The 24,895-nt window shown below is 39.7% G+C and overlaps 1 protein-coding gene across 1 annotated transcript in view; it reads right to left on the minus strand.

Annotated features, from left to right (window-relative positions):
• The window catches only part of LOC130458061 (mucin-16-like), a 126,235-nt gene that overhangs the window by 66,757 nt on the left and 34,583 nt on the right, over window positions 1-24,895 (minus strand). Inside the window, exons 3-7 of the mRNA XM_056820970.1 lie at window positions 13,879-14,006; window positions 13,689-13,756; window positions 12,426-12,598; window positions 11,690-11,725; window positions 4,331-4,444 (exon numbers count right to left, since the gene is read on the minus strand). Coding sequence (XP_056676948.1) covers window positions 4,331-4,444; window positions 11,690-11,725; window positions 12,426-12,598; window positions 13,689-13,756; window positions 13,879-14,006 — 519 coding nt within the window. The remainder of the gene's footprint in view (window positions 1-4,330; window positions 4,445-11,689; window positions 11,726-12,425; window positions 12,599-13,688; window positions 13,757-13,878; window positions 14,007-24,895) is intronic.

Raw genomic sequence — 24,895 nt, forward strand, 5'->3', positions numbered from 1 at the left:
AATCAAAACTATCAATAAGTATATTAAAAGTGTTCTAAAACCCTCACAATTAAAGAAATGCACAAAACAACACTGAAGTAACACATTTCACTGAACAGGCTGGCCAATATGACAGTAAAGGAAAATAATAAGTGTTGGAGGGGGTGTGGCAAGATTGGGATGGTAATGCACTGCTGATGGAGTTGTGAATTGATCCAACCATTCTGGAAGGTAATTTGAAACTATGCCCAAAGAGCTTTAAAAAAATGCATACCCTGTGATATAGAAATACCACTACTGGGTTGGTACCCTAAAGAGATAAAAATTAAAAATGTTTGTGCAAAAGTATTCATTGTTGTGTTCTTTGTGACAAAAATTGGAAAATGTAGGGGGTCATCCTTCAATTGGGGAATGGCTGAACAAACTGTGGTATATTATTGTGATAGAATACTACTTATGCTGTAAGGAATGATGAACTGGAGGATTTCTATATCAACTGGAAGAACCTCCAGGAACTTATGAAGAGTGAAATGAGCAGAACCAAGAGAACATTATACACAGAAAGTGAAACATTATGGAACAATCCAATGTAATGGATTTTGCTAATACAAGACAATCCCAATGCCCTCTGCATCAAGAGAAAGAAGTGTGGCAATAGAAACACAGAAGAAAAACAAATGACTAATTATTTGTTTATATGGATATGTGATTGGGGTTTGGGGTTTTATTCTATTACTCTATTGCAAAAATGAATAATATGGAAGTGTTTATCAATGATAACATCTATATAACCTAGTGGAAGTGCTTATTGGATCTGGGATGGGGAAGGAAGAGGGGAGGAAAGAAAATGAAATATCTAAACATGGGAAACATTGTTTAAATAAAATAAATTTGAAAATTGAAATTTTTTTCTACCTATAAGTAAAAAAGATAATTTTTTAAAAATTAAAGTTTATGGCAAGAGGTATTGACTAGTATCTCACACCCTATATCAAGATATAGTCAAAATGGGTATATAATTTAGATATGAGTGATACCATAACTAAATTAGGGAAATCAAATAGTTTACCTTCAAGATCTCCAAAGGAAAAGGGTAGAATTTATGACTAAACAATAAACAGAGAGCATAATCGGATATAAAATAAATAATTTTCAATTGAATTTTTAAAAGCTTTTGTACAAACAAAACTAATGGAACCAAGATTAAAGGGGAACTACAAACTGGGGGAAATTTTTTATAACACATTTCTGTGATAAAGGTCTCATTTCTCAAATTTATAAGAAAACAAGTAATTCCCCAATTTGGCAAATGGTCAAAGGATGTGAAAAAGCAATTTTCAGGTGTAGAAATCAAAGCGATCACTAATCATCTGGGAAAATGTTCTAAATTACTTTAGATTTCAGAAATGCAAGTTAAAACAATCCCAAGGTACCACGTCACACCTATCAAATTGGTCCAGGTGACATTAAAAGACAGTGATAAATTTTGGAGAGTATATGGCAAAATTAGGACACTAATGCATTGTTGTTGGGGTTTCTGAAGTGAGTCAACCATTCTGGAGAGCAATTTGGAAGGAGGCCCTAAGAGCTATAAAATTGGTGCATAGTCCTTAATCCCATAATACCACTACTGGGTCTGTATCTAAACAAGATAATAAAAAGTACAAAAAAAAATTTGTACAAAAAAAGATATTTATAGTTGCTCTTTGTATGGTGGTAAAGAATTGGAAATTGAGGAAATATCTTTCAATTGTGAAGTGGCTAAATGGGTATATGGTGGTAATGGCGTATTATTATGCTATAAGAAATGATATATAGCATAATTTCAGAAAAATAATGGAAGATCTTTATGAACTGATGCAGAGTGAAATCAGCAGAACAAGGAGAATATTGTACACAGTAACAGAAATATTCTAAGGTGATCAACTGTGAAAGACTAAGCTACTCTCAGAAAGACAGCAATCTGGGACAGGTTTGAAGGACTTTGGATAAGGATTATTTTCCACCTCTACAGAAAGCAATATGGGATTCAGTTGCAAATCAAAGCATACTCATTTTCACATTTGTTTATGAACAGTTTTATTTTACGGTTCTGGTTTTATATGAATGTTCTCTTAGTATAATGAACAATACAGACATATGTTTTATATGATAATACATGTATAATCTATTTCAAATTACTTACATCTCCTCCAAGAGGCAGGACAACAGAAGGGAAGGGGAGAGACAATTTTGAAATTATAATTTCAGAAATTGTATATTGAAAATTGTTACTAGATGTAATTGGGAAAATATAATATCTTTGACTTAAATTAGTATTTTATTAAAGTCAAAGTTTTAAAAGACAAAAAGCAACAATCAGAGGCTATTAAGCTACATGACCTGATTTCTTAGCAATGCTGAATGACATACAGCTTCTCTAATAGCATAGGTGATTTTCTATTGGAAATAGATACCTGAACACGCCTTGTTCAGATTGGCTTACTACCAATAAGTTAATTCAAAGAGGAAAAGCAGTCACAGATGAATAAAAGGATGCTCATGGGATGTTATGGTACATGGGACACATTTCCCTTCCTTGAAGTTTCTTGTCCAGAAAATGGCTTGATGGTCTGCCCTCATTCCTCACATAAGATCATCTAGAGGTATTTGTCTCCTCATCCTCATCTCTAAACACACCTACAGCTCCAAACTTGACCTCCTCCACCAAGTTGATGGGCTTCCAGGAGCTATGTGGAGACAATGACATCAGAAAGGTCCAGTTTTCCAGTTCTGACCACTGAATAATTCCAGGATCTCCTGGCTACAGGAGTTCTTGGAAAAACTCAGAGGACATAGCATAGCAGGACCATGTCAAAGGAATCACAGAGCTAATGTGTAGGAACCAATCCATAATCTAGGGACCATGAAGCATCCCTGGATGGAAAACAATGCCTCAGAAAGGATAAGACTTAGAGGTAAATCCCTGGGATTTGGCACTAAAAGAGTGGGCCCAAGTGTGATTCATCATCAAAGGTCCAAGTGAATTATTATGCAAAGGTAAGGAAGAAGGTCATGGAAACTTATGAGAAAGGGAAGTTCCTACAACTATTATCCTCTTTTGCAGATGAGGAAGTCAAGGCTCACAGAGATGTGAGAAGTGACTTGCCCATATCTGCATCATTCACCATACCCAAAGTTCATTGCTCTAGAGCAGAGCCTTTGGGTCTGTCTCCATTCCTGTCAATTGACACTAGGACCTCTGTGGCTTGGACCATAGAAGTAACTAAATGACAAAGTGGAGAGAGTGCTGAGTCTGGAGTCAGGAAGACCCCAGTTCAAGTCTAATCTAAGACCTTATTAGCCGTATGATCCTGGGAAGGTCAATCAGTCAGTCATTGCTTGCCACTGTTTTCCTCATCTGAAAAATGGGGCTAACTATAACACCAAACTCTTAGGTTTGTTATATGATTTAAATGAAATATTTCTAAAAAATGCTTAGTCATGATGCCTGTCATATAGTAGGTGCTACATTATGCTTAATCCCTTCCCCTTCTCTTTTCCATAGGAAAACAAAACACTTGGTAGGTCTAAGAGATAAGTTTTGAAGACAATTTTTTCTAATAAACTAGATTTCACCAATGTACCCATTAGATCAAAGCAATCAATCAATCACCATTGATTAAGTGATTATTGTGTTTTCAGCCCTGTCCTAAATACTGAGGATATAAATATAAAAATTTAAAAACAGATTCTCTACCCTTGGAGAGTTCATAGAAGGAACCTTCCCTGAAGTGGAAAGAGCCTTAGCCATTCAGTGGGAGGTGCTAGGCCTGAACTCTCTTCTTGACCTTGAAGTACTACATAATAGAGTGGAAAGAACAATGACTCTGGAAGAAGACATCCTAGATTCAAATCTCACCTCTGATTCTTTCTACTTTTGTGTCCTGGAGCATGCCACTTAACCTATCTGGGCCTCAGTTTTCCCCTATATAAGAGGATGGGTACAGCTAGATGGCCATTGAGCATCCCTTCCAGTCATATCCAATTACCCTGAGCTAATTACTTTACTTCTCTAGGCCTCAGTCTCCATATCTGTAAAATGAGAGGCTATACACAATACCTGATACTTCTTAAGGTTCTTTCCAACTTCATGCCTAAGATTTATTATTTAAAGACCTTAGCAGTGGGAACCTCACTCCTACCTCTAAAACTCCTCTTCTCCAGGCTGTACATAGAAAAGAATCAGAGGTTCAGAAGAGTTCTTGAGGATTGATCTCTAAAATAATTTCATGTTTCCTCTGTAAGACTGGGAAACAAGGCCCTAAAAAGGGTAAACTTCCAACACAGAGACAGAGAGGAGGTACCTTACCTGTGGGAATAATAGTAGACACAGGAGTCAGGGGACTCCTTATCAGTGCTACTGTGAGTCTTGGTGCTCCATGACCTTGGGCTGGTGTGACTGGCCCCACCACAGCATCACCAGCTACAGGAAGAGAGGAGGGGAGAACACAGAGCTCAGTCAAATCCTTATTAGTGGACTCCCAAAGGAAAGTACATTGTTGCTACTAACTGCTGAGACCAAAAATACATGGCTTCTCTGACTTTCTGTCATAGAATGAATAAAAAAAAATTTCCCCTTCAAAGCACTGACTCAGTGATGGACAATCCCTACATAAGTTAGACTGAGTGGAATCAGAATACCCATCAATAAGAAGAGGAGAACCACTTTAGCACAAGGATTGTGAATCTGCCCTTGCAGGGAGATAAAGGAGCCTGGAGAGATGACACTAATTCAACAGATATAGAGCCAAGAAAAAGTCCCTACAGTGGCCCATTGGAAGGCTAAAAAGAGGAAGGACCTAGGAGGAAGACCCTTCTCCTTAGAAAGGCACAAACTGACTCTCCCTGGACAGACACTCCCCATTTCCTCCTAGCCACACCCCAATTCCCTCCCTGGGAAGTTTATTTAGTTGTGCAAACTTCCAGTGTGCTGGCTGGAGGCAGGGTGATAGCTGGAGTTGGTGTTGCCTGTGGGTTTCTCTCAGTCTCTGGAGTCAGGCGGGTTGGCCCTGGGTCCTCCAATGAAGTAGCAGTGTCAAGGGAAGCTGTGCTTGTCCAGGTCATGGGGGGTCTTAAAGCAGGAAAGGAGCCTGGCCCTGGGCTCAGAGATTCATGGATGCAATTGTGAGGTTCTCTTCCCAAGGAGGGTCCATCTCCTGTGGTCGAAACCAAATTTGGAAAACTGGCTTCTACTTGTGATGAGGAGCTGACTGACCATGGAGCTAATCTTGACACAGTTTCCACATCTACATCCATACTGTTAAAAGCTGTGCCCCTTGACATTGGAGAATGAAAGGTCACAGCAGGGCCAGTGCCTACTGCTAGGGCATCATTCGCCTCCAGGATAGACATGCTTTGACTGCCAAACACTTGAAGACTCATCCTTGCTGCTGAAGCAGTGACTTCAGAAGTCATTTTGGAAACAAAAGTAAGTGAGCTGGTGCCCATTTCAAATAATGTCTCTGTTGGCAGAGTGGACAGTGCTTGTCCATTGATCAATGGAATCTCAGGACTAGTGGCATGTGTTCCAGTGCCTTCCAAATGAGAGAACAAGGTGGGAGAGTCTCTGATGGCCTCTGTTCCTGAAATGGTGCCTATGGAAGACTGGCTCTCACCCAATCCTGAGCTCAGAGTGGAAGCTGTTATGGTCATTGCTCTAGTCACCTCAATTGCAGTAGAAGAAAATGGGAATCCTGCATCATTCTTCTGGGAGACTTCAGTGATGATTAGTGGACTTTGTACTTCAGACAGCTCAGGCTGGTTAACAGCATCCAGACCTAAACCCAATCCAGTAATGAAAAGAAGTCTCTGTGATCACTGTTGGCCACAGAGAGGAAGGGCTTGTTCCTCTGGGAGTCATAGCCTCAGAAGCATTTGGAATATCTTCTCGATTTGTAGGAAAGGGAATGGATGAGCTTTTTTCAGCTCCTTTATTGATCCTTGAAGTAGCTACAGTGCCACCTTCTACCTCACACCTAGCAGATTGGCTAAGCAAAGGAAAGTAATGAATGCAGGAGGGGGTGTTGCAAAATTGGGACATTAATGCATTGCTGGTGGAGTTGTGAATTGATCCAAACATTCCAGAGGGCAATTTGGAACTATGCCCAAAGGGTGCTAAAAGACTGTCTATCCTTTGATCTAGCCATAGCACTGCTGGGGTTGTACCCCAAAGAGATAATAAGGAAAAAGACATGTACAAAAATATTTATAGCTGCGCTTTATGTGGTAGCCAACAATTAGAAAATGAGGGGAAGCCCTTCAATTGGGGAACGGCTGAACAAATTGTGGTATATGTTGGTGATGGAATACTATTGTGCTCAAAGGAATAATAATAACGTGGAAGAATTCCATGGGAACTGGAACAACCTCCAGGAATTGATGCAGAGCGAAGGGAGCAGAACCAGGAGAACTCTATCTCTTTTTTCTGTCTCTCCCTCTTTCCCTGCTGAGTTGAATGCAAAGGCACAATTCTGTGTTGGGGTTTCAGGAGATGGGAATAAGTATTCAACCCTCCTTTGTCTATTCAGAGGAGAGTGAAGTTCAAGTGATGCCTGCTCCCCCAACTCCTTCCATATTTGTATATTCTTCTTCTAGAATACTCCAATGATGAGAAATGGGTTCTACCTACTTATTACTTATTTAATAACCAATATTTTTCCTTCCCTTTTCTCACCCAACAGGAAATTGAAAGGGGTTAAATGGTTATAAAGTTGTTAAATTCTTATGGTGCCAAAAAGAATCCTCACACTTTTTTTCTACGAGTGGAATGAGCCATTCATGTACTCCACTATGAAATGATTAAATTTATCCAATTTTGTTAAAATTGGAGTTTTAATGTCATCTTTCTGTGAAGCCATTCCTGCTATTCTCTCAATAATTTTCTTTAATTTCTAGTGATAAAATTGCAAGTAAATTCTATCAAACCTTCAAAGAAAAAATAAATCCCAATATTACATAAACTATTATCAGAAATATGCAATTCTATTGAAACTATTATTATTACAAAGTCTTGATACCTACAAAAGGGAAAGACAAAGGAAAGGAAAGAAAATTCAAGCCTATGCATACTATCCCTTCTGATACAAAAAAATGCTAAATAAAGAATTAGCAAAATAATTACAGTCACATGTTTAAAAGATGTTCCACTCAGGGGCAGCTGGGTAGCTCAGTGAACTGAAGGTCAAGCATAAAGATGGGAGGTAAATAGCATTTAGCTAAGATGAAGAGTCAGCAATATATATAGCAGAGAAATTTTAAGGGTCTGTCCAATGAAATTCTGAGGAGTAAAATTAGGAAATCTATTAACACCATTAATGTTAGAAATAATTCTAGAAATGGAAGCTACAGTAATACTTTGAAGAAATATGTATTTGGGGGGGGGGTGATCAGTATTTGCAGATGATATGATGGCCTGCTTAAAGAACCCTACAGAATCAACTAAAATTAATTTAAACAATTAAAATATTCAACTAAGTCTTGAGATATTTTAAAAAACAGAATAATCCACAATTGTTTGTGTTTTACCAACAAATATCAAGCAGGAAGATATAGAAAAACAAAACCCATTCAAAATAACTATAGAATTATAAAATAGTGTGAATCCATACATTACAAAGTAGAATTATGTGAATAAGCTGGAGGCAAGATGGTAGATTAGCAACAGCTACCCAGCTGAAGCCTCCTAATGTTTCCATCCTAACAATATAAAATAACACCTCAGATCAAATTTGGCAGTGGCAGAGCCAGCAAAAGGTCAAAGTGAAGCATCTTTCTTTCCTTAGAAAATTTAAGAATTTAGCAGAAGAAAAATGTGACTCAGTGGGAGTGGGACAGATCTGTCTGTAACACAAAGACAGTGTCAGCTATTGCTAAAGGGGTCAGACATTCTTTGTTTTTATTCTACCTAGATTTCTCTCTGGAGTTGTTGTCACCCTTGTTAGAATACAGGGTCCCTGTGAGAAAGGATTATTACATTCTTTGTCATACCAGACACCTACATGTGCATTTCTCCCATCCTCTCCCATTTTCTGCTTTATATTTTTTTATATTTACATTTATATTTATACTTATGTCCTATCTTCAGCCCCAGAGGATAATAATGATTGAACAAGAGACAGGGTTCAAGAGTGTAATTATTGAAGTAGGGAAGAATGAAAACATTTTTATTGAAAACATTGGCCATTTCTGGGGGCAGAGTCAAGATGGTGGCTTAGAAGCAGCAAAAGGTCAGACCTCTGAAAACCCTTCCTTTACAGATCACAAATTGATTGCTCCTAAGGGACCGAAAATCAAACCTAAAAACAAGACAGAGCCAAGAAATCCTCAAGCTGGATTCAATACAAAAAGTATGCCCCCCAAAAGCCAGAATTCAAGAACACTTGGGTTTAAGGGGAAGGCAGAAGGAAGGTCCCAGGACACCTCCCCACAACCTAGAGCACTAAGCCTCCAGCAGCAGCAGGAACCTCTGGGCGGGCAAAGGCACTTGTCTGGAGAGTGGACTTTGCGGGCAGGGCTATGCCAGGTTCAGAGCATGGAACACAGGCAGTGGAGAAGGAGCTGGAGAGGGATTTCAGAGCTGGCAGCCTGGTCACAGAGGTGGAGACCCTCCATATTGCTCCAAACTTCCAGGAAGTTTTGGCCTCAGAGCACATCCAGGCCAACCCAGCTAAACTTAATCCCATCAAAATTCTTCAGTCGTCAGAGAAGCCCAAGCTCCAACACCCTTCCCCCACAGACTGCATGGAGAGATCATCTATCAAAGTTCCAAGAGGGGAGACTGACAGAAAACCCCAAAACCAAAAAATCAGAGGATCAAGAGCACAGACAAATACTGGGAGTAAAGAAGGGGTAAATATGAGCAAACAGAAAAGGAAGAAATAAATTACAATAGACAGCTTCTATATAGGCAACAAACAAAGAGCAAATGGGAACAGAGGAGGAGCGATCAGAAAATGATAAATCAGAAATCCAAGTGAATTAGATATAGGCTTTGGAAAAACTCAAAATGAAATTCAAAACACAATTAAGAGAGGCTGAAGACAATTAGGAAAAGAACTTAAAAACTAAGATAAGTCATCTGGAAACAGAAAATAGTGTCCTGAAAGCCAAAATCAACCAGCTTGAAAATGAGGCAAAAGAGATGAAATATGAGGCAAAGAAGATGAGAGATGAGGCAAAGAAGATGAGAGATGAGGCACAGAGGATGGAAGATGACCTCCAAAGAAAATCAGACCAGAAGGAGAAGGATGAGTAAAAAGCCAGGGATGAATTTCAGTCTTTAAGAACAAATACAACAACTAGAATTAAGTGACCTCACAAGGCAGCAGGACACTATAAAACCAAACCAAAAGTATGAAAAAATTGAGGAAAATGTGAAGCATCTCATTCACAAAACAGAAGATTGAGAAAATCCTTCAGGGAGAGAAAATTTATGAATCATTATCCTTCAGGGAGAGAAAATTTATGAATCATTGGTCTACCAGAAGACCATGACAAAAGAAAAAGACTGAACGTAATACTACAGGAAATTATTGAAGAACAAGAGGGAAAAGTAGAGATTGAAAGAATACACAGATCACCTCCTCTACTTAATCCCCAACTGACAACACCCAAGAATGTTATAGCCAAATTCAAGAACTATCAGACCAAAGAAAAGATATTACAAGTTGCCAAGAAGAAGTCATTCAGATACCATGGAACCACAGTGAGGATAACACAGGATATGGCTGCATCTACACTGAAGGACTGAAAGGCATGGAATATGATATTCTGGACAGCAAGAGAACTAGGTCTACAACCAAGAATCAACTACCCAGCAAAATTGACTATATTCTTACAGGGGAAAGTATGGTTATACAACAAAGTAGAAGAATTCCAAGAATTTGTAAAGAAAAGATCAGACCTCATCAGAAAATTTGGTGTCCAAGCACAGAACTCAAGAGAATCATCAAAATGTAATTAAAAAAGAGGGAAAAAGAACAACAACAACAAACCTTTTTTTAAGAGACTCAATAAGTTAAAATGATATATCCCTATAAGAAAAGAGGTCATTGGTAAATCTTAAAAAACTGTTGTTATCTCCCTGGAAGCTAGAAGAACGACACTTAGAGGGAACAGTGACAAACTGTATAGGATGAAACAGCAAGACATAAATAGGTATATAGATACATGTATGCATAAATACATACACATGTGTGTATATATATACAAATACAGCTAAAAAGAGGTTAATATTTAAAAAATGGGAAAAGAAACAAAAGGGAATAATAAACTTACATGTCACAAAGAAGCTCATGGTGGGAGGAGGGAAAACATCAATACACTGGAAGGGTAAAAAGGTTGGAGATAGGAAATACTCTAATCTTACGTGCATTGAAATTGACCTAAAGAGGGATTGTTGTTATCCAATGCATTGGGCCAGAGAATAGATTCGTGCCCTATAGGGGAGTAGAAGGGCAACAAACAGACTGGTGGTGAGGGAAGCAGTATAAAGGAGAGAGATGGTGAGGGGTATTTTTTAAAAGACAGTAAAAAATAAGGGGGGAATAAAGAGGGAGAGGGTAGAAAGGGAACTAAAATGAGGGTGGGAACTAGTGGGACTGATTAAAAAAATCATTGGTGTAGAAGGAAATAGTGAAAGAAGAAAAGGCAGGACTAGGAGTAGAAATCAAAATGCTGCGAAATACACAGCTGGTACTCATAATTCTGAATAAGAATGGAATGAACTCACCCATAAAATGCTGAAAGGAATAGCATGTCCATGGGGACTGGATAAACCTCCAGGAATTGATGCAAAGTGAGAGGAGTAGAACCAGGAAAACATTATACATAGAGACACCGTGTACAATGTACACTGTGGTACAATCAAATGTAATGGACTTCTCCATTAGTGGCAATGCAATGACCCTGAACAACTCAGAGGAACCTTTGAGGAAAACCAGTATCCACATTCAGAGGAAACACTGTGGGTGTAAAAACACCAAAGAAAAACAATTGCTTGAATACATGGGTCAAAGGGATATGGTTGGGGATATAGAATCTAAATGAACATCCTAGTGCAAACAAAAACATGGAAATAGGTTCTGCAAACACCTGCAAATCCTAGTGCAAACAACAACATGGAAATAGGTTCTGATCAAGGACACAAGTAATACTGAATGAAATTGCAAGTTGCCTGCAGGAAAAGGGTGAGTGGAGGGGAGGAAGGGAAATAAAGTGAGTATTGTAACAAAAAAAAATTTTAATTGAATTTAAAAAAAAAGAAAAACATTGGCCAACATTACTGAATGAAGATCATGGAGGATGGGCACAAGTATCCCTGAAATGCTTGGAGATGCCTTCTGTGTACCAAGGTTATAAAGACCACAAGGTTTGACTCTAAATATTGAATAAGAAGGGGATAGAGGTAACCTGCTTTCCAAGTCCTGTTGGGTTAATTTTTTAATTTTTTGAACAATTTAGATATGTTTAGAGTAGCAAAATAACCCACATGCCTAGATGAGTAAAGAAGGTCTCTTTATGTTGGCCATTTCTAAAAGTATACCTCATTCTGAACTCCCAAACCCATTTTTCCCCTCTGTCCTATTCCCCTCCTTCCAAAAAAAGTTCAAAATATACTTTTCATTGTAATCTCCCAGAAAATAGAGAAATTAAGAAATGGAAAACTCACTGTTTGTGGAGGGAGTTGGCATCTGGGGGTTATACCCTATAGTTGGGGAGGAGAGAAGAAAAAGAGAAGGAAGAAAGAAATTCAGAGGGAAGGAGAGGAGAGATTAAGGGGAGGGAAGAGAAAAAGAAGGGAAGGAAGAAGTCAGTGAAACAGATATGAAAGGAGGGGAGAGGAGAGGAGAAGAGAACAGAATGGAAGAGAATTGGACAGAAGAGAAGTGAAGACAAGGGGAGAGGGGAAATAGAGAAAAGAGAAGAATAAAAAAGAGAGAAAATATGAAGGAGAAATGAAATGAGAAGGAAAAGTAATGGTTGAGGGAAGAGGAGAGAGATGAGCAGGGAGGGAGGAAGAGAGAGAGAATACACATAAATCTTTCAGTAGGGTATCTGGGCAAACATTGAAGGAAGCATTGGAGAGATGTTCTGGGGCCCACAGGGTTGGTAAAATGGCACTTTATCATTCAAGGAACTTCCTCAATCAAGAGGGAGATTGATGGCATACATCTTTGTTTAAGGAGCCTAAGAAAAATCCAGCCACTTATGATCTTTAGAAGTAAACCCCCATATCTCTATATTTTGTCGCCACTTTGAAGGCCAGCCTACCAGGAGGGATAGAAAAAAATCATGAAGATGAAGGTGGTCTAAAAGGTAAGAATATTTTGGGGCAGGTGGGTTGTTTTCTGGAAATGGAACCACCTAGAGAAATAAAGATATATGTCCCAATTTAGGCTACTCACCATCCACATACAGGCTTTCCTCATCTAGAATATAACCTCCGAGCCTTGTTATTCCATTAGTCTGTTGACTCAGCTCTTGGTAAATCTTCTTCTTGTCCAAGACAGGGATGGAGAAAAATTCCTGATAAGAACATATAACCTCCACTCCTGTTGCTTTCCCATTATTCATAGACCTAGAAATTGATGATTTAGACAAGAGATATCAAACATGTCCCTTCCTGAAAAATCACCTGAACAAGACTAAAGTGTAGTAGTTCCTCTCTAATTTTAAAGTGTTGATGATGAAATATATAAATATGGATAGTTTTATGAGTCAATATGCAGGAGCCAGGGATGTTGATGTACAATTTAGTGGCCTCTGTTTCCTTTTGAGTTTGACACCAGTGGTTTAATTAATGAAATTTAGTTATTCAGAAAACACACTTGAAAGAAGTGACCCACTTTGAACAATGGTTTGGAGAGAATTGTAGTTTGAGAGTTGAAAAGGGCACTGGGAGACATCAAAACCAACCTTCTCATTTTAAAGATGAAGAAATTGAGACTAAGACAAGTTATGTGACTTGCTGAGGGTCACACAGCTGCTAAGAGTCTCAGAGAGAATTTGAACTAAGGTCTTCCTGATCGAAAGCTCAGCACTCTGATCTGCTGCAATGAAATTGGCAGTGCTGTGTAAATTCACTCACATCTATGTTTACAAGTGTGTATGGGATCATATTACTTTCAGTAATTTCTTTAGAGTAGTAGAAAGACCACTGGATTTAAAATCAAAGGGACTGTGTGTTCAAATTCTGGATCTGACAGTATCTATGATCTTGGAACAGTCACTGGAATCTCCTTGGGTCTTCGTTATTTCATCTGTAAATGAAGAGAGTGGTCCTTATGGCCTTACTATCTCTTTAAGCTTCCATTCTATAATCCTATGATTATAGAGACAGTGAATGTTGATATGATCTAATCAATTATTTTCTAAGCACTCTGTTTGTGCCTCCTTTGTTATTTCTTTCACGTGGAGTTATAAAGTTAAAGCGATTAAATTTACAACCTTGTCTTTGGAAGACTTATGGGAAAAGAAGTTTTTCTCCACCAGGGAAAGGGTAGAAGGTGCCCACAATATTTCTAATGGCTTGTTGGTTGGGGGAGGGGTTAATCCTTTACAGCTTGGAAAAGAAGGAATTGTTATTGGGAAGAAGAAGCAGCCTGTGTGTGATCTTTGTCAAATAGGAATGTTATGGTCCCTGCTATTTGAGCTTTCAAGATTCTCACCTCAGCAAGGTCACACTGCATCCAGAAAACTGAGAGCCAAGGCTGCTTCTTTCAAACAATACCTTGAACTGGAAACAAAAAGAGAGAAGGGAACTTCTGAGTACTTGTCTAGAGGAAGTCTGTATACCCAGGGATGAGGAAGGCAGCATGGAAGCAAGGAGGAAGAGGGGGAGGGGAGGGCGGGTCTCACCAGGTGCTGCAGGACAAATTCAGCAACACGGAATGTGCTGGAACCCCTTTGACCCATCTTGGTTTTGTAAAACATGTTGGTGATGGTGAAGTTGATGGTGAAGGTCTTCGAGTTGAAGCTCCCTGCTGCTGTACAGAAGGGAAAGATACCCAATTGTCTGAGCCTTACAAATGTTATTCAAATGAGAAAAATGTTTTGTAAACCTTAAAGATCTATCTAAATGCTAGTTATTGTGGTGAAAATTATCATGATCATGACCATTATTCCAGGTGTCACTGTTCTAGTCCTTCCTCAGAGGAAAACTGAGGATACCTCTACTGTCCTTTTTTCTGGCAGTATTAAAAATTGTGGACTTGGGAGTCAGAAGACTTGTATTCAAATCATGGCCCTGCCATATCCTATGTTTTTGCCTTAGTTTCTTCACATGTAAAATGAGGAGGTTAAATCCAGTTTCAAGAGTAAGAACTCATTACTTGACAAAAATTGCTTGTAATACTGAAAATTAGTCCGGGAGAAACTAGGGATAGACTGATATCTTGCTTGACATAACAAAGTAAACTCCAAATTGGGTATATGAGTTAGCTACCTAAAAGGTGATATAAAGAAATGAGAGTTATCAGGAAAATTGATTCGTTCATTTTAATGGACAGAGGGACAGTTCATGTTCACATGAGGGATAGATAGGACAGCAAGTTTAAATGGACCACGTGTTGCCAACTTAAATTTAGTTTTTCCTCCAAAACAAAACCAATGTAGGTAAAATGAGAAGGGAAATGAGTAACTGGAGAGAAAAAATCTTTGCTTCATATTCTTCTGATAAGGGTCTCATTTCCTATTTCCAATAATTGAAATTTATAAGAATAGAAGCCAAGGGCAGAGCCAAGATGGTGGAGAAGATACACATCCCTCATCTGATCTCTATCAAATTGCACCCAAAAACCTGATACAATGTCCTAAAATGAATTCCGGAAGAGTATGTCACACAAAAAAAGACAAACAAATGATTTTCCAGCACAAAACGACTTTAAAGACCAGCAGGACAGATGATGTGTACAGAGGTGGAGGTGGAAGTAGAGCACAGTGCACCAGGGCAGACCCCATCAAGCCAAAAGGATTTACCCACAACTGAAGCAACAGGAAAGGCTTCTGGAGCATTCATCCCCAGTCAATAAGGGGGTGAGAGATCAGACAGTTGCTCAGAAGGAGATTACAGGAATCCCTTTGCTTACAATGCAGGTGATTTTCTTGTTGCATTGCTCATATTCAGAAACAGATCCCAGTCTGTGGGGGAGATCTCAAGGTGGAGGAGTGCTAGCAGACAGGAGTGCTTGTAGCCACAGGGGAGCAGCAGACTCTCCCTGGTCACATTTCAAAGTGGAGGAAAATGACTGGGGTTGCTCAGAAGCCAGAATTTAGATCAGAAGGCTATTAAAAACACCTTTGTTTGCAAGATACCACATCTGAAGAACTAAAAGAAGATAGATCCCCAGAGAGTATACTCTGAAGGCAGCTGTACAAAGAACCTGAAACTGAGAACAGTGCTCCATTCACCACAGGTACAGATTCCAAGTTTAACAGTCTCTTTTTATTTTTTTAAATTTTATTTAATTAGTTAATTTAGAATATTTTTCCCTGGTTACATGAATCACGTTCTTTCCCTCACATCCCTCACACCCTCCCTCCTGTAGTCAGCGTGAAATTCCACTGGGTTTTACAGGTGTCCTTGATCAAAACCTATTTCCATATTATTGATGTTTACACTAGGGTGATAATTTAGAGTCTACATCACCAATCATATCCCCATTGACCCATATGGTCAAGCAATTGTTTTTCTTCTGTGCTTCTGCTCCCACAGTTTTTCCTCTGAATGTAGATAATGGTTTTTTTTTTCATAAATCCTACCGAATTGTTTTCAATCATTGCATTGCTGGTAATAGAGAAGTCCATAATATTTGATCGTACCACAGTGTATCAGTCTCTGTGTACAATGTTCTCCTGGTTCTGTTCTCCTCACTCTTACATCAATCCTGGAGGTCATACCAGTTCACAGGGAATTCCTCCAGTTCACTATTCCTTTGAGCACAATAGCATTCCATCTCCAACATATACCACAATTTGTTCAACTATTCCCAAATGGAGGGCATCCCTTCATTTTCCAATTTTTTTGCCACCACAAAGAGCTCAGCTATGAATATTCTTGTTCAAGTCTTTTTCCTTATCTCTTTGGGGTATAAACCCAGCAGTGCTATAGCTGGATCAAAGGGCTAACTACCTCTTTTGAAATGAAAAGGAAAGGGGTGGAAATGAGCAAATAACAGAAAAAAAAGAAACACAATAGAGAAATCTACTTTGGTAACAGAAAAAACAAAACCAATGCTGGTGAACCCAAAATTCGCAATAAAAACAGGGATTGCTCTCAATCCCAAAAAATGAATTAATGGAGGAAGCTCAATAAGAGGTTTAGAAATCAAATAAGAGAAGCTCCAAGAAAATTTGGGAGAAGTAATGAGAGTGATACAGGAAACCATGAAAAATAAAGTCAACACATCCTAGAGAATCAATCAAAAAGCTAAACGAAATAATCAACAACTTTAGCAAAGTTGCAGGATACAAAATAAACCCGCATAAGTCATCAGCATTTCTATACATCTTCAACACAGCTCAGCAGCAAAAACTAGAAAGAGAAATCCCATTCAAAATCACCTTAGACAAAATAAAATACCTAGAAATCTATCTCCTGAGACAAATACAGGAACTATATGAACACAACTACAAAACACTCTCCACACAAATAAAACTAGACTTGAGCAATTGGAAAAGCATTAACTGCTCATGGGTAGGACGAGCCAATATAGTAAAAATGACCATCTTACTCAAACTTATCTATCTATTTAGTGCCATACCCATAGAACTTCCAAAAAATGTCTTTACTGATTTAGAAAAAAACATAACAAAGTTCATTTGGAATAACAGAGGATCAACGATATCCAGGGAAATAATGAAAAAAAATACAAAGGAAGGGGGCCTTGCAGTCCCAGATCTCAAACTATATTACAAAGCAGCAGTCATCAAAACAATTTGGTACTGGCTAAGAGACAGAAAGGAGGATCAGTGGAATAGACTTGGGGTAAGTGACCTCAGCAAGACAATATATGATAAACCCAAAGATCCTGGCTTTGGGGTCAAAAATCCACAATTCGATAAAAACTGCTGGGAAAATTGGAAGACATTATGGGAAAGATTAGATTTGGATCAACACCTCAGACCCTACACCATGATGAATGCAAAATGGGTGAATGACTTGAACATAAAAAGGAAACTATAAGTAAATTAGGCGAACACAGAATAGTATATATGTCAGACCTTTAGGAAGGAAAATACTTTAAAACCACGCAAGACATAGAAAGAGCCACAAAATGTAAAATAAATAATTTTGACTACATCAAATTAAAAAGCTTTTGTACAAACAAAACCAATATAACTAAAATCAGAAGGAAAGCAACAAATTGGGAAGCAATCTACATAAAAACCTCTGACAAAGGTTTAATTACTCAAATTTACAAAGAGCTAAATCAATTGTACAAAAAATCAAGCCATTCTCCAATTGATAAATGGGCAAGGGACATGGATAGGCAGTTCTCAGATAAAGAAATCAAAACTATTAATAAGCACATGAAAAAGTGCTCTACATCTCTTATAATCAGAGAGATGCAAATCAAAACAACTCTGAGGTATCACCTCACACCTAGCAGATTGGCTAACATGACAGCTATGGAAAGTAATGAATGCTGGAGGAGAAGCGGCAAAGTAGGGACACTAATTCATTGCTGGTGGAGTTGTGAGTTGATCCAACCATTCTGGAGGGCAATGTGGAACTATGTCCAAAGGGAGATTGAAGACTGTCTGCCCTCTGATCTAGCCATAGCACTACTGGGTTTGTACCCCAAAGAGATAATGAGGAAAAAGACTTGTACAAGAATATTCATAGCTGCACTCTTTGTGGTGGCCAAAAATTGGAAAATGAGGGGATGCCCATCAATTGGGGAATGGCTGAACAAATTGTGGTATATATTGGTGATGGAATACTATTGTGCTAAAAGGAATAATAAAGTGGAGGAATTCCATGGAGACTGGAACAACCTCCAGGAAGTGATGCAGAGCAAAAGGAGCAGACCAAGAGAACATTGTACACAGAGACTAATACACTGTGGTACAATCGAAGGTAATGGACTTCTCCATTAGAGTCAATGCAATGTCCCAGAACAACTTTCAGGAATCTAGAAAACACTATCCACAAGCAGAGAATAAATTGTGGGAGTAAAAACACCGATGAAAAGCAACTGCTTGACTACAGGGGCTGAGTGGAAATGACTGAGGAGAGACTCTAAATGAACACCCTAGTGCAAATACCAACAACATGGAAATGGGTTCGAATCAAGAACACATGTGAAACCCAGTGGAATCACGCTTCGGCTATGGGGTGTTGTGGAGGAAAAGAAAATGATCTTATCTCTAATGAATAATGCTTGGAAATGATCAAATAAAATTATTTTTAAAAAAGTCAACACATTGGCAAAGGAGGCAAAAAAATATTGAAGAAATTAATACCTTTAAATCACAATAGGGACTTCCAGTTAAGCATGGCTGCAGAGTAGATGCAGCTTGCTTCCTCTCCTCAGACCCAATGACAAACACAACTGCAAAAAACCCTCCCAAAATAAAAAACAACCATCCTCATAAGAATGGAAAGACCCCACAACAAGGCGAACCTCTGAAGGTAGGAGGGATTCTGTCACCTCCACAATATAAGGGAACAAAAAGCTCACACACTCTCCCCTCACCCACCAAATAGCTGGAGACAGAGTTAAAGTCAGCAGTGTCCAGAATCAACAAGAGAGGGAGGGGTACCCCAGGAATGAACGGGCAGTCCCAGGTGTGGGGACCTGAAAAAGATAAGGTCCTTCTCCTGAGAGTACTAACACCTGAAACCCCGGCAGGCAGGCAAGGGGAGTACAGATCTCAGGCACCCAGAACTAGCGTACTGTAGTCACCAAGTCCACGAAGGGATCCCCTGAGGTGAGCAAGAGGCACCTACAGGTCTTGGGAATTAGCTAAGACCACCAAAGCCTTTCACCTGAGAGCACTAACTCCCAAAACACTGGAAGGCTGGAAAGGGGAGTCCTTGGGCTTGAGGCCTCACATAGCAGGATAGAACAAACTGAAAAGGAAAACCAGGCTTTAAAGATCAGAATCAGGCAACTGGAAGACAATGATCTTGCAAAAGAGCAAGAATTAATAAATCAAAACCAAAAGACTAAAAAATTAGAAGAGAACATAAAATATCTCACTGACATGGTGACAGACCTGGAATATAGAGGAAAGAGACAATCTGAGAATAATTGGCCTACCAGAAAAGCCAGAAATAAATAGTAATCTTGACATCATCATACAAGATATCATCAAAGAAAACTGCCCAGAGATTCTAGAATAAGGGGGCAATACAGGCATTGAAAGAGTTCATAGAACACCCTCTACACTAAATCCCCAAAAGACAACTCCTAGAAAGTTAGCCAAATTCCAAAGCTTTCAATCAAAAGAAAAAATCTTACAAGAAGCCAGAAAAAGACAACTTAGATATAAAGGAATGCCAATCAGGGACACACAAGACCTTGCAATTTCCACTCTGAATGACCGTAAAGCATGGAACATGATTTCAGAAAGGGAAGAAAGCTGGGTCTTCAACCAAAAATCAGCTATCCATAAAAACTGACTATATACTTCCAGGGAAAAGTATGGGCATTCAACAAAATAGAAGACTTCCAAGTTTTTGTAAAGAAAAGACCAGAGCTCTGTGGAAAGTTCAACATTCAAACACAAAGAGCAAGGAAAACTTGAGAAGGTAAATATGAAGGAAAGGAAAAAGGAGAAAAATGTTATCTTTTTCTTTTATTCAAACTCTCTTCTATAAGAACTACATTTATATCAAATTATATATATTAATATGTGGGGAAAATGTAATGTGTAACTCAAAAGTTGTATGCATCATTAGAGTAGTTAGAAGAATCACACATAGGGAATGATTGGGGCATTAAGACAATATGGAGAAAAGGGGGTGAAAGAAAAAAAAGGGAGGGTGTGAATCATTGATGGTACTAAGATATACTTCAAGAAATAGAAAAAAACTAAATAGAATAATCTTTCTCACACAAAGATACACATGGAAAGGGGAGGGGAAGGGATTTCCTATAGGGAGGAGAGGAAGAAAGTGCTAACTGGTATTACTTACACCTTACTCTCAGTGAAATCATCTCTGAGAGCTTAGAATATTTAGATCCATTGGCATCTTGAACTTTATCTTATCCAACAAGGTAAGATAGAAGGGGAAATTAAGTAAGGGTGGGGGGAATGAGAATAAAAAGGTAGGGAAGGAGAGGTGGGAGGGGAAGGGAAGAAAAAGGGAGGGGCTAGAAAGGGAAGCATATCAAGGGAAGCGACTAGGGGGACTAATCTAAAGTAAATCATTGGTATAAAAGGTTATAGCTAAAGAACAAAGGTCAGAATTAAGGGAGGATATCAAAATGCCAGGGAATCCACAAGTGACAATCATAACTTTGAATGTGAATGGGATGAACTGACCCATAAAACATAGACAAATAGCAGAATGGATTAGAATCCAAAACCCTATCATATGTTGACTTTAGGAAACACATATGAAGCAGGTTGATACTTGCAAGGTTAGAATTGAAGGATGGAGTAAGACCTTCTGGGCCTCAACTGATAGAAAGAAGACAGGAGTTGCAATCATGATATATGATAAAGCCAAAGCAAAAATAGACCTGATCAAAAGGGATAGGGAAAGTAAATATATTCTGTTAAAAGGGAGTCTACACAATGGGGAATTATCACTAATCAACATGTATGCACCAAATAGCAAAGCACCCAAATTTTTAATGGAAAAACTAGAAGAATTGAAGGAGGAAATAGACAGTAAAACCATATTAGTGGGAGACTTGAAACAACCACTATCAAATGTAGTAAATCAAACCAAAAAATAAATAAGAAAGAGGTAAAAGATGTGAATAAAATATTAGAAAAATTAGAGTTAATAGACATATGGAGAAAAATAAATAGGGACAAAAAGGAATACACCTTCTGCTCAGCACCACATGGCACATTCACAAAGATAGATCATACACTAGGTCACAGAAACATGACATACAAATCAACCTTTTCAGATCATAAGGCAATAACAATAATGATCAGTTAGGGTACATGGAGACCCAAATCAAAAATTAATTGGAAATTAAATAATATGATACTCCGAAATTGGTTAGTTAGAGAAGAAATCATAGAAACAATACTTTCATTGAGGAAAATGACAATGGTGAGACATCCTTTCAAACCTTATGGGATGCAGCCAAAGCAGTACTCAGAGGAAAATTCATATCCTTGAGTGCATATATTAACAAATTAGGGAGAGCAGAGATCAATCAATTGGAAATGCAAATAAAAAAACTTGAAAGCGAACTAATTAAAAACCCCCAGAAGAAAACCAAACTAGAGATGCTAAAAATTAAGGGTGTAGCAGCCCAGCCCATAGACATTATGGGGAAACAAGGAATGTGAGTGAGCACATGGCCATTCTGTGCAAGGCAATGAATTTTATTGCCAGCATGGCTGAAGTTTAGGCGCGAAACCTTGCTTTCCTTTGTCCCACTCACCTGAGGAGTATAACCCCACCTTCACCTTGTCATAGGTTGTATTATCCAATAGGGATACCCCAGGTAACTCATCCATATGTATTGAGGTATCATATAACTGTTCAATATGTATTGAGCTGGCAAGACTATAAATAAACAAGCTCCAGTAAGCTCCCCCCACTTGATCAGCATCCCCAGGTTTGGCAAGTAGCATCTTCTCCCCTGTCTCTCTCTCTCTTCTCTATCTTTCTCACTAAGGCCTGGTCTTTAGGCCAGGCCTGCCTTACTTCCTCTCTTTCTCCTAATGCTACCTAGCATTATCTACCTCTTGTAGTTTCTGATCTCCTTTCCATCTGAGCTAGCTTTATCCTCTGACCAGTGCGGTGTTAAATTGAGACCATTGGGTGGTTTCAGCCTGAATAATTACACTCAGTGGTCGGAGCTTAGCTGTGGCTCATATAAATAATATTTGTCTACTGACTCGGTTATTCACATCTCTAAAGTCGGCTCGTTCACGCCCTTTGTGGGATAAAAACTTCTACCCTATCTCTATCCTCTCTTTCTCCCCTTGCAGCCTCTCGCAGGCCAAGAGCGGTACTGGCGCCCACGTGCCTAGGACCTACACCTGGCACTTTCTCGTGGCGTTCTACCTTTATTTCTCACAGCAATAGGGAGGGCGCGCCCCAGGACGCGAAGGATTTTTTCAGGCTTGGCTGAATGGTGCCAAAAGACGATTCCCTTCGGGTCTGGCCAACAGAAGGTGAGTTGTTCTCAGAGATGGGTTTGACTATTTCCTCCCATGCAGGTTATATACGACTCCTCATGTCGTTAATTGAACAGGGAGGTAGGAAGGTCTCCAAAGCGCAGATCAAAGCCTTGCTACGAGTAATTCAAAAGGCTTTCCCAGCCTTCCCAGCCGCAGGGACGCTAGAAGTTGCGCAATGGGACCGAATTAGACAATCTTTAAAGGACTATCAAAAGGAAGGTAACAGAGTCAGGAAAACGGTATTTAACACCTGGTCAATTATCAGAACTATTCTAGAGGATTTAGCTATTTGAACCTCTAATGCAGGGGAGAAGGAATTGCCACAGACTCAGGAATTAAAAAAGCAGGATTTCACACCCACTGCTCCTGAGGCGACTGATGGGGGAAGGGAAGGAGAGTGTTCAGGATGGTCTAGGGATCCTCCAGAGGCCCCCGGCTATAATTCGAAGGGGAGTAAAACAAAAGAGTCATTTGCAACTCCAAAGCTGTATCCTTCCTTAGACACTCTGACCCCTCCCCCTCCCACTCCTCCCTCAGACTATGGGTTGGCTTCACGAGCCTCCCTCGTGGCCACCCCACCCCCACCTTGCTCGCCTGAAGTTTCTAAGCCTTATTCACCCAGGAATGAGCTGATCTCGCCTACTCAAAAAGGCAAGGAGGACATTTCTGCTTTCCCAGTCAGGTATATAGAGGACCCTGAGGATGCCAACAGACGCATTGCTCAGCATAAGCCCATAGACTGTAAGGTCTTGAAAATGCTCAGAAGCAGTGTATTGAAAAACGGGGCAATCGCGCCATTCACATTAGCGCTCCTCAGTAATCTGGCTCAACAGACACTCACACCGGCTGACTGGTACCTGGCAGCCGAGTCCGCCCTCAGCGGAGGTGACTATTTGACCTGGAAACTGAAATTCCATGATCTATGTTCCCTGCAGGCCTCCGAGAACAGGCAGGCAGGAATCAATGTGCCCTTTGAACAATTGGTAGGGCAAGGAGAATTCGAACCTATTGCTAGGCAAATTACAGCGACAGAGCAGGTTTTTAACCAGATAGCCAGCGCTGCCACTAGGGCATGGAGAGCCCTACCCGGGAAGGATTCAGAGAGCCTGTACACAGAGATTATCCAAAAGCAAAACGAATCTTTTGCTGACTTTGTGGATAGGCTCAGTACAGAAGTCCGCAGACATATCCCTCACGAAGATGCAGCTAAGGTTCTCATTAGGGACCTTGCTTTTTTAAATGCTAATGAACAGGCCAGGAGAGCTTTAGCTCCCATTAAAGCTACAGGGACCCTGACAGATTTTTAAGAGCTTGCCAAGACATAGGCATGGGTGAGACACGAACTATTTTAACAGTACATGAGCAGCCAAGAATGCCTAAAGGACAATGCCATGCGTGCGGCAGGAGAGGTCACTATCGTAGAGCATGTCCAAATAAAAGATCAGGAAAGACTCCAGATATCTGCCCCAAATGCGAAAAGGGCAGGCACTGGGCTTCTGCGTGCAGAGCTAGCAATAAGCGACGTCTCCCCAAAACAGGGTCTAACACCCAGTTAAACTAGACTTCGGGCTAGCCTTGAGCCCGGGAGTAAATCAGGGCAGAACCGTGAGATATTCTTTTCGATTCCCTATAATTGCAGCCAAAAGCATAGTACTAAAAGAGAAGTCAGAACCTACTCGCATTCCAGCTAGCTTTCGTTTTCCAGTACCTCGCGGTGTTAAAGGGTTAATACTAGGCGACCCTGACCTCATTGCAAAAGGTTTAGAAATCTTTCCTACATTGTTTCAGGATAAGGAGACCAATGGGCTCCACATCCTGGCTGCTGCAAAGCCAGCATTTTGCATTTCAAAGGACACTAATCTAGCCTACCTGACCATATTCCCTGAAGCTGATTTCCCTCTAAAGAGCAAGCTTCAAAAAAGCAGCCTTGACTCCACAGCCCATGGATTGTTTTGGTCTCAAAAAGTGACTCAGGATAGGATGGTAATGTCTTTGTTTGTAGAAGGCAGGATTATATCAGGTATCCTGGATTCTGGAGCAGACATCTCGGTGATCTCTGCTACGGATTGGCCAGAATCATGGGAAGTCATTGAACCTCACCAGAAGTTAATAGGCATAGGCACTCCTGAGCACATTCTCCAATCAGCGAATACTTTATCGTGGTCTGATAGTGAGGGACATAGAGGTGTATTTAAACCTTATGTACTAGATATTGCCCAATCTCTTTGGGGCAGAGAGGTGATGTCCGCTATGAACATGACATTGACCACATCGGACAAACTGCACGCGGAATTTGTGGGTGCGGCAAGCGTCACCCCGCTATTTGCTGACCCTATCACATGGTTAAGTTCCAAACCCATTTGGATTAACCAATGGCCGATATCTAAGGAGAAATTAGTACATTTAGAGGCCATAATACAGGAACAATTAAGCTTAGGTCACATACGAGAATCAAACAGTCCCTGGAACACCCCGATTTTTCTGGTGCCAAAGAAGGCAGGGAAGTGGAGGCTAGTCCATGATCTTAGGAAGATCAATGAACAGCTAGTGG

This window comes from Monodelphis domestica, chromosome 3, assembly GCF_027887165.1.
Source record: "Monodelphis domestica isolate mMonDom1 chromosome 3, mMonDom1.pri, whole genome shotgun sequence".
NCBI classification, from domain to species: Eukaryota; Metazoa; Chordata; class Mammalia; order Didelphimorphia; family Didelphidae; genus Monodelphis; species Monodelphis domestica.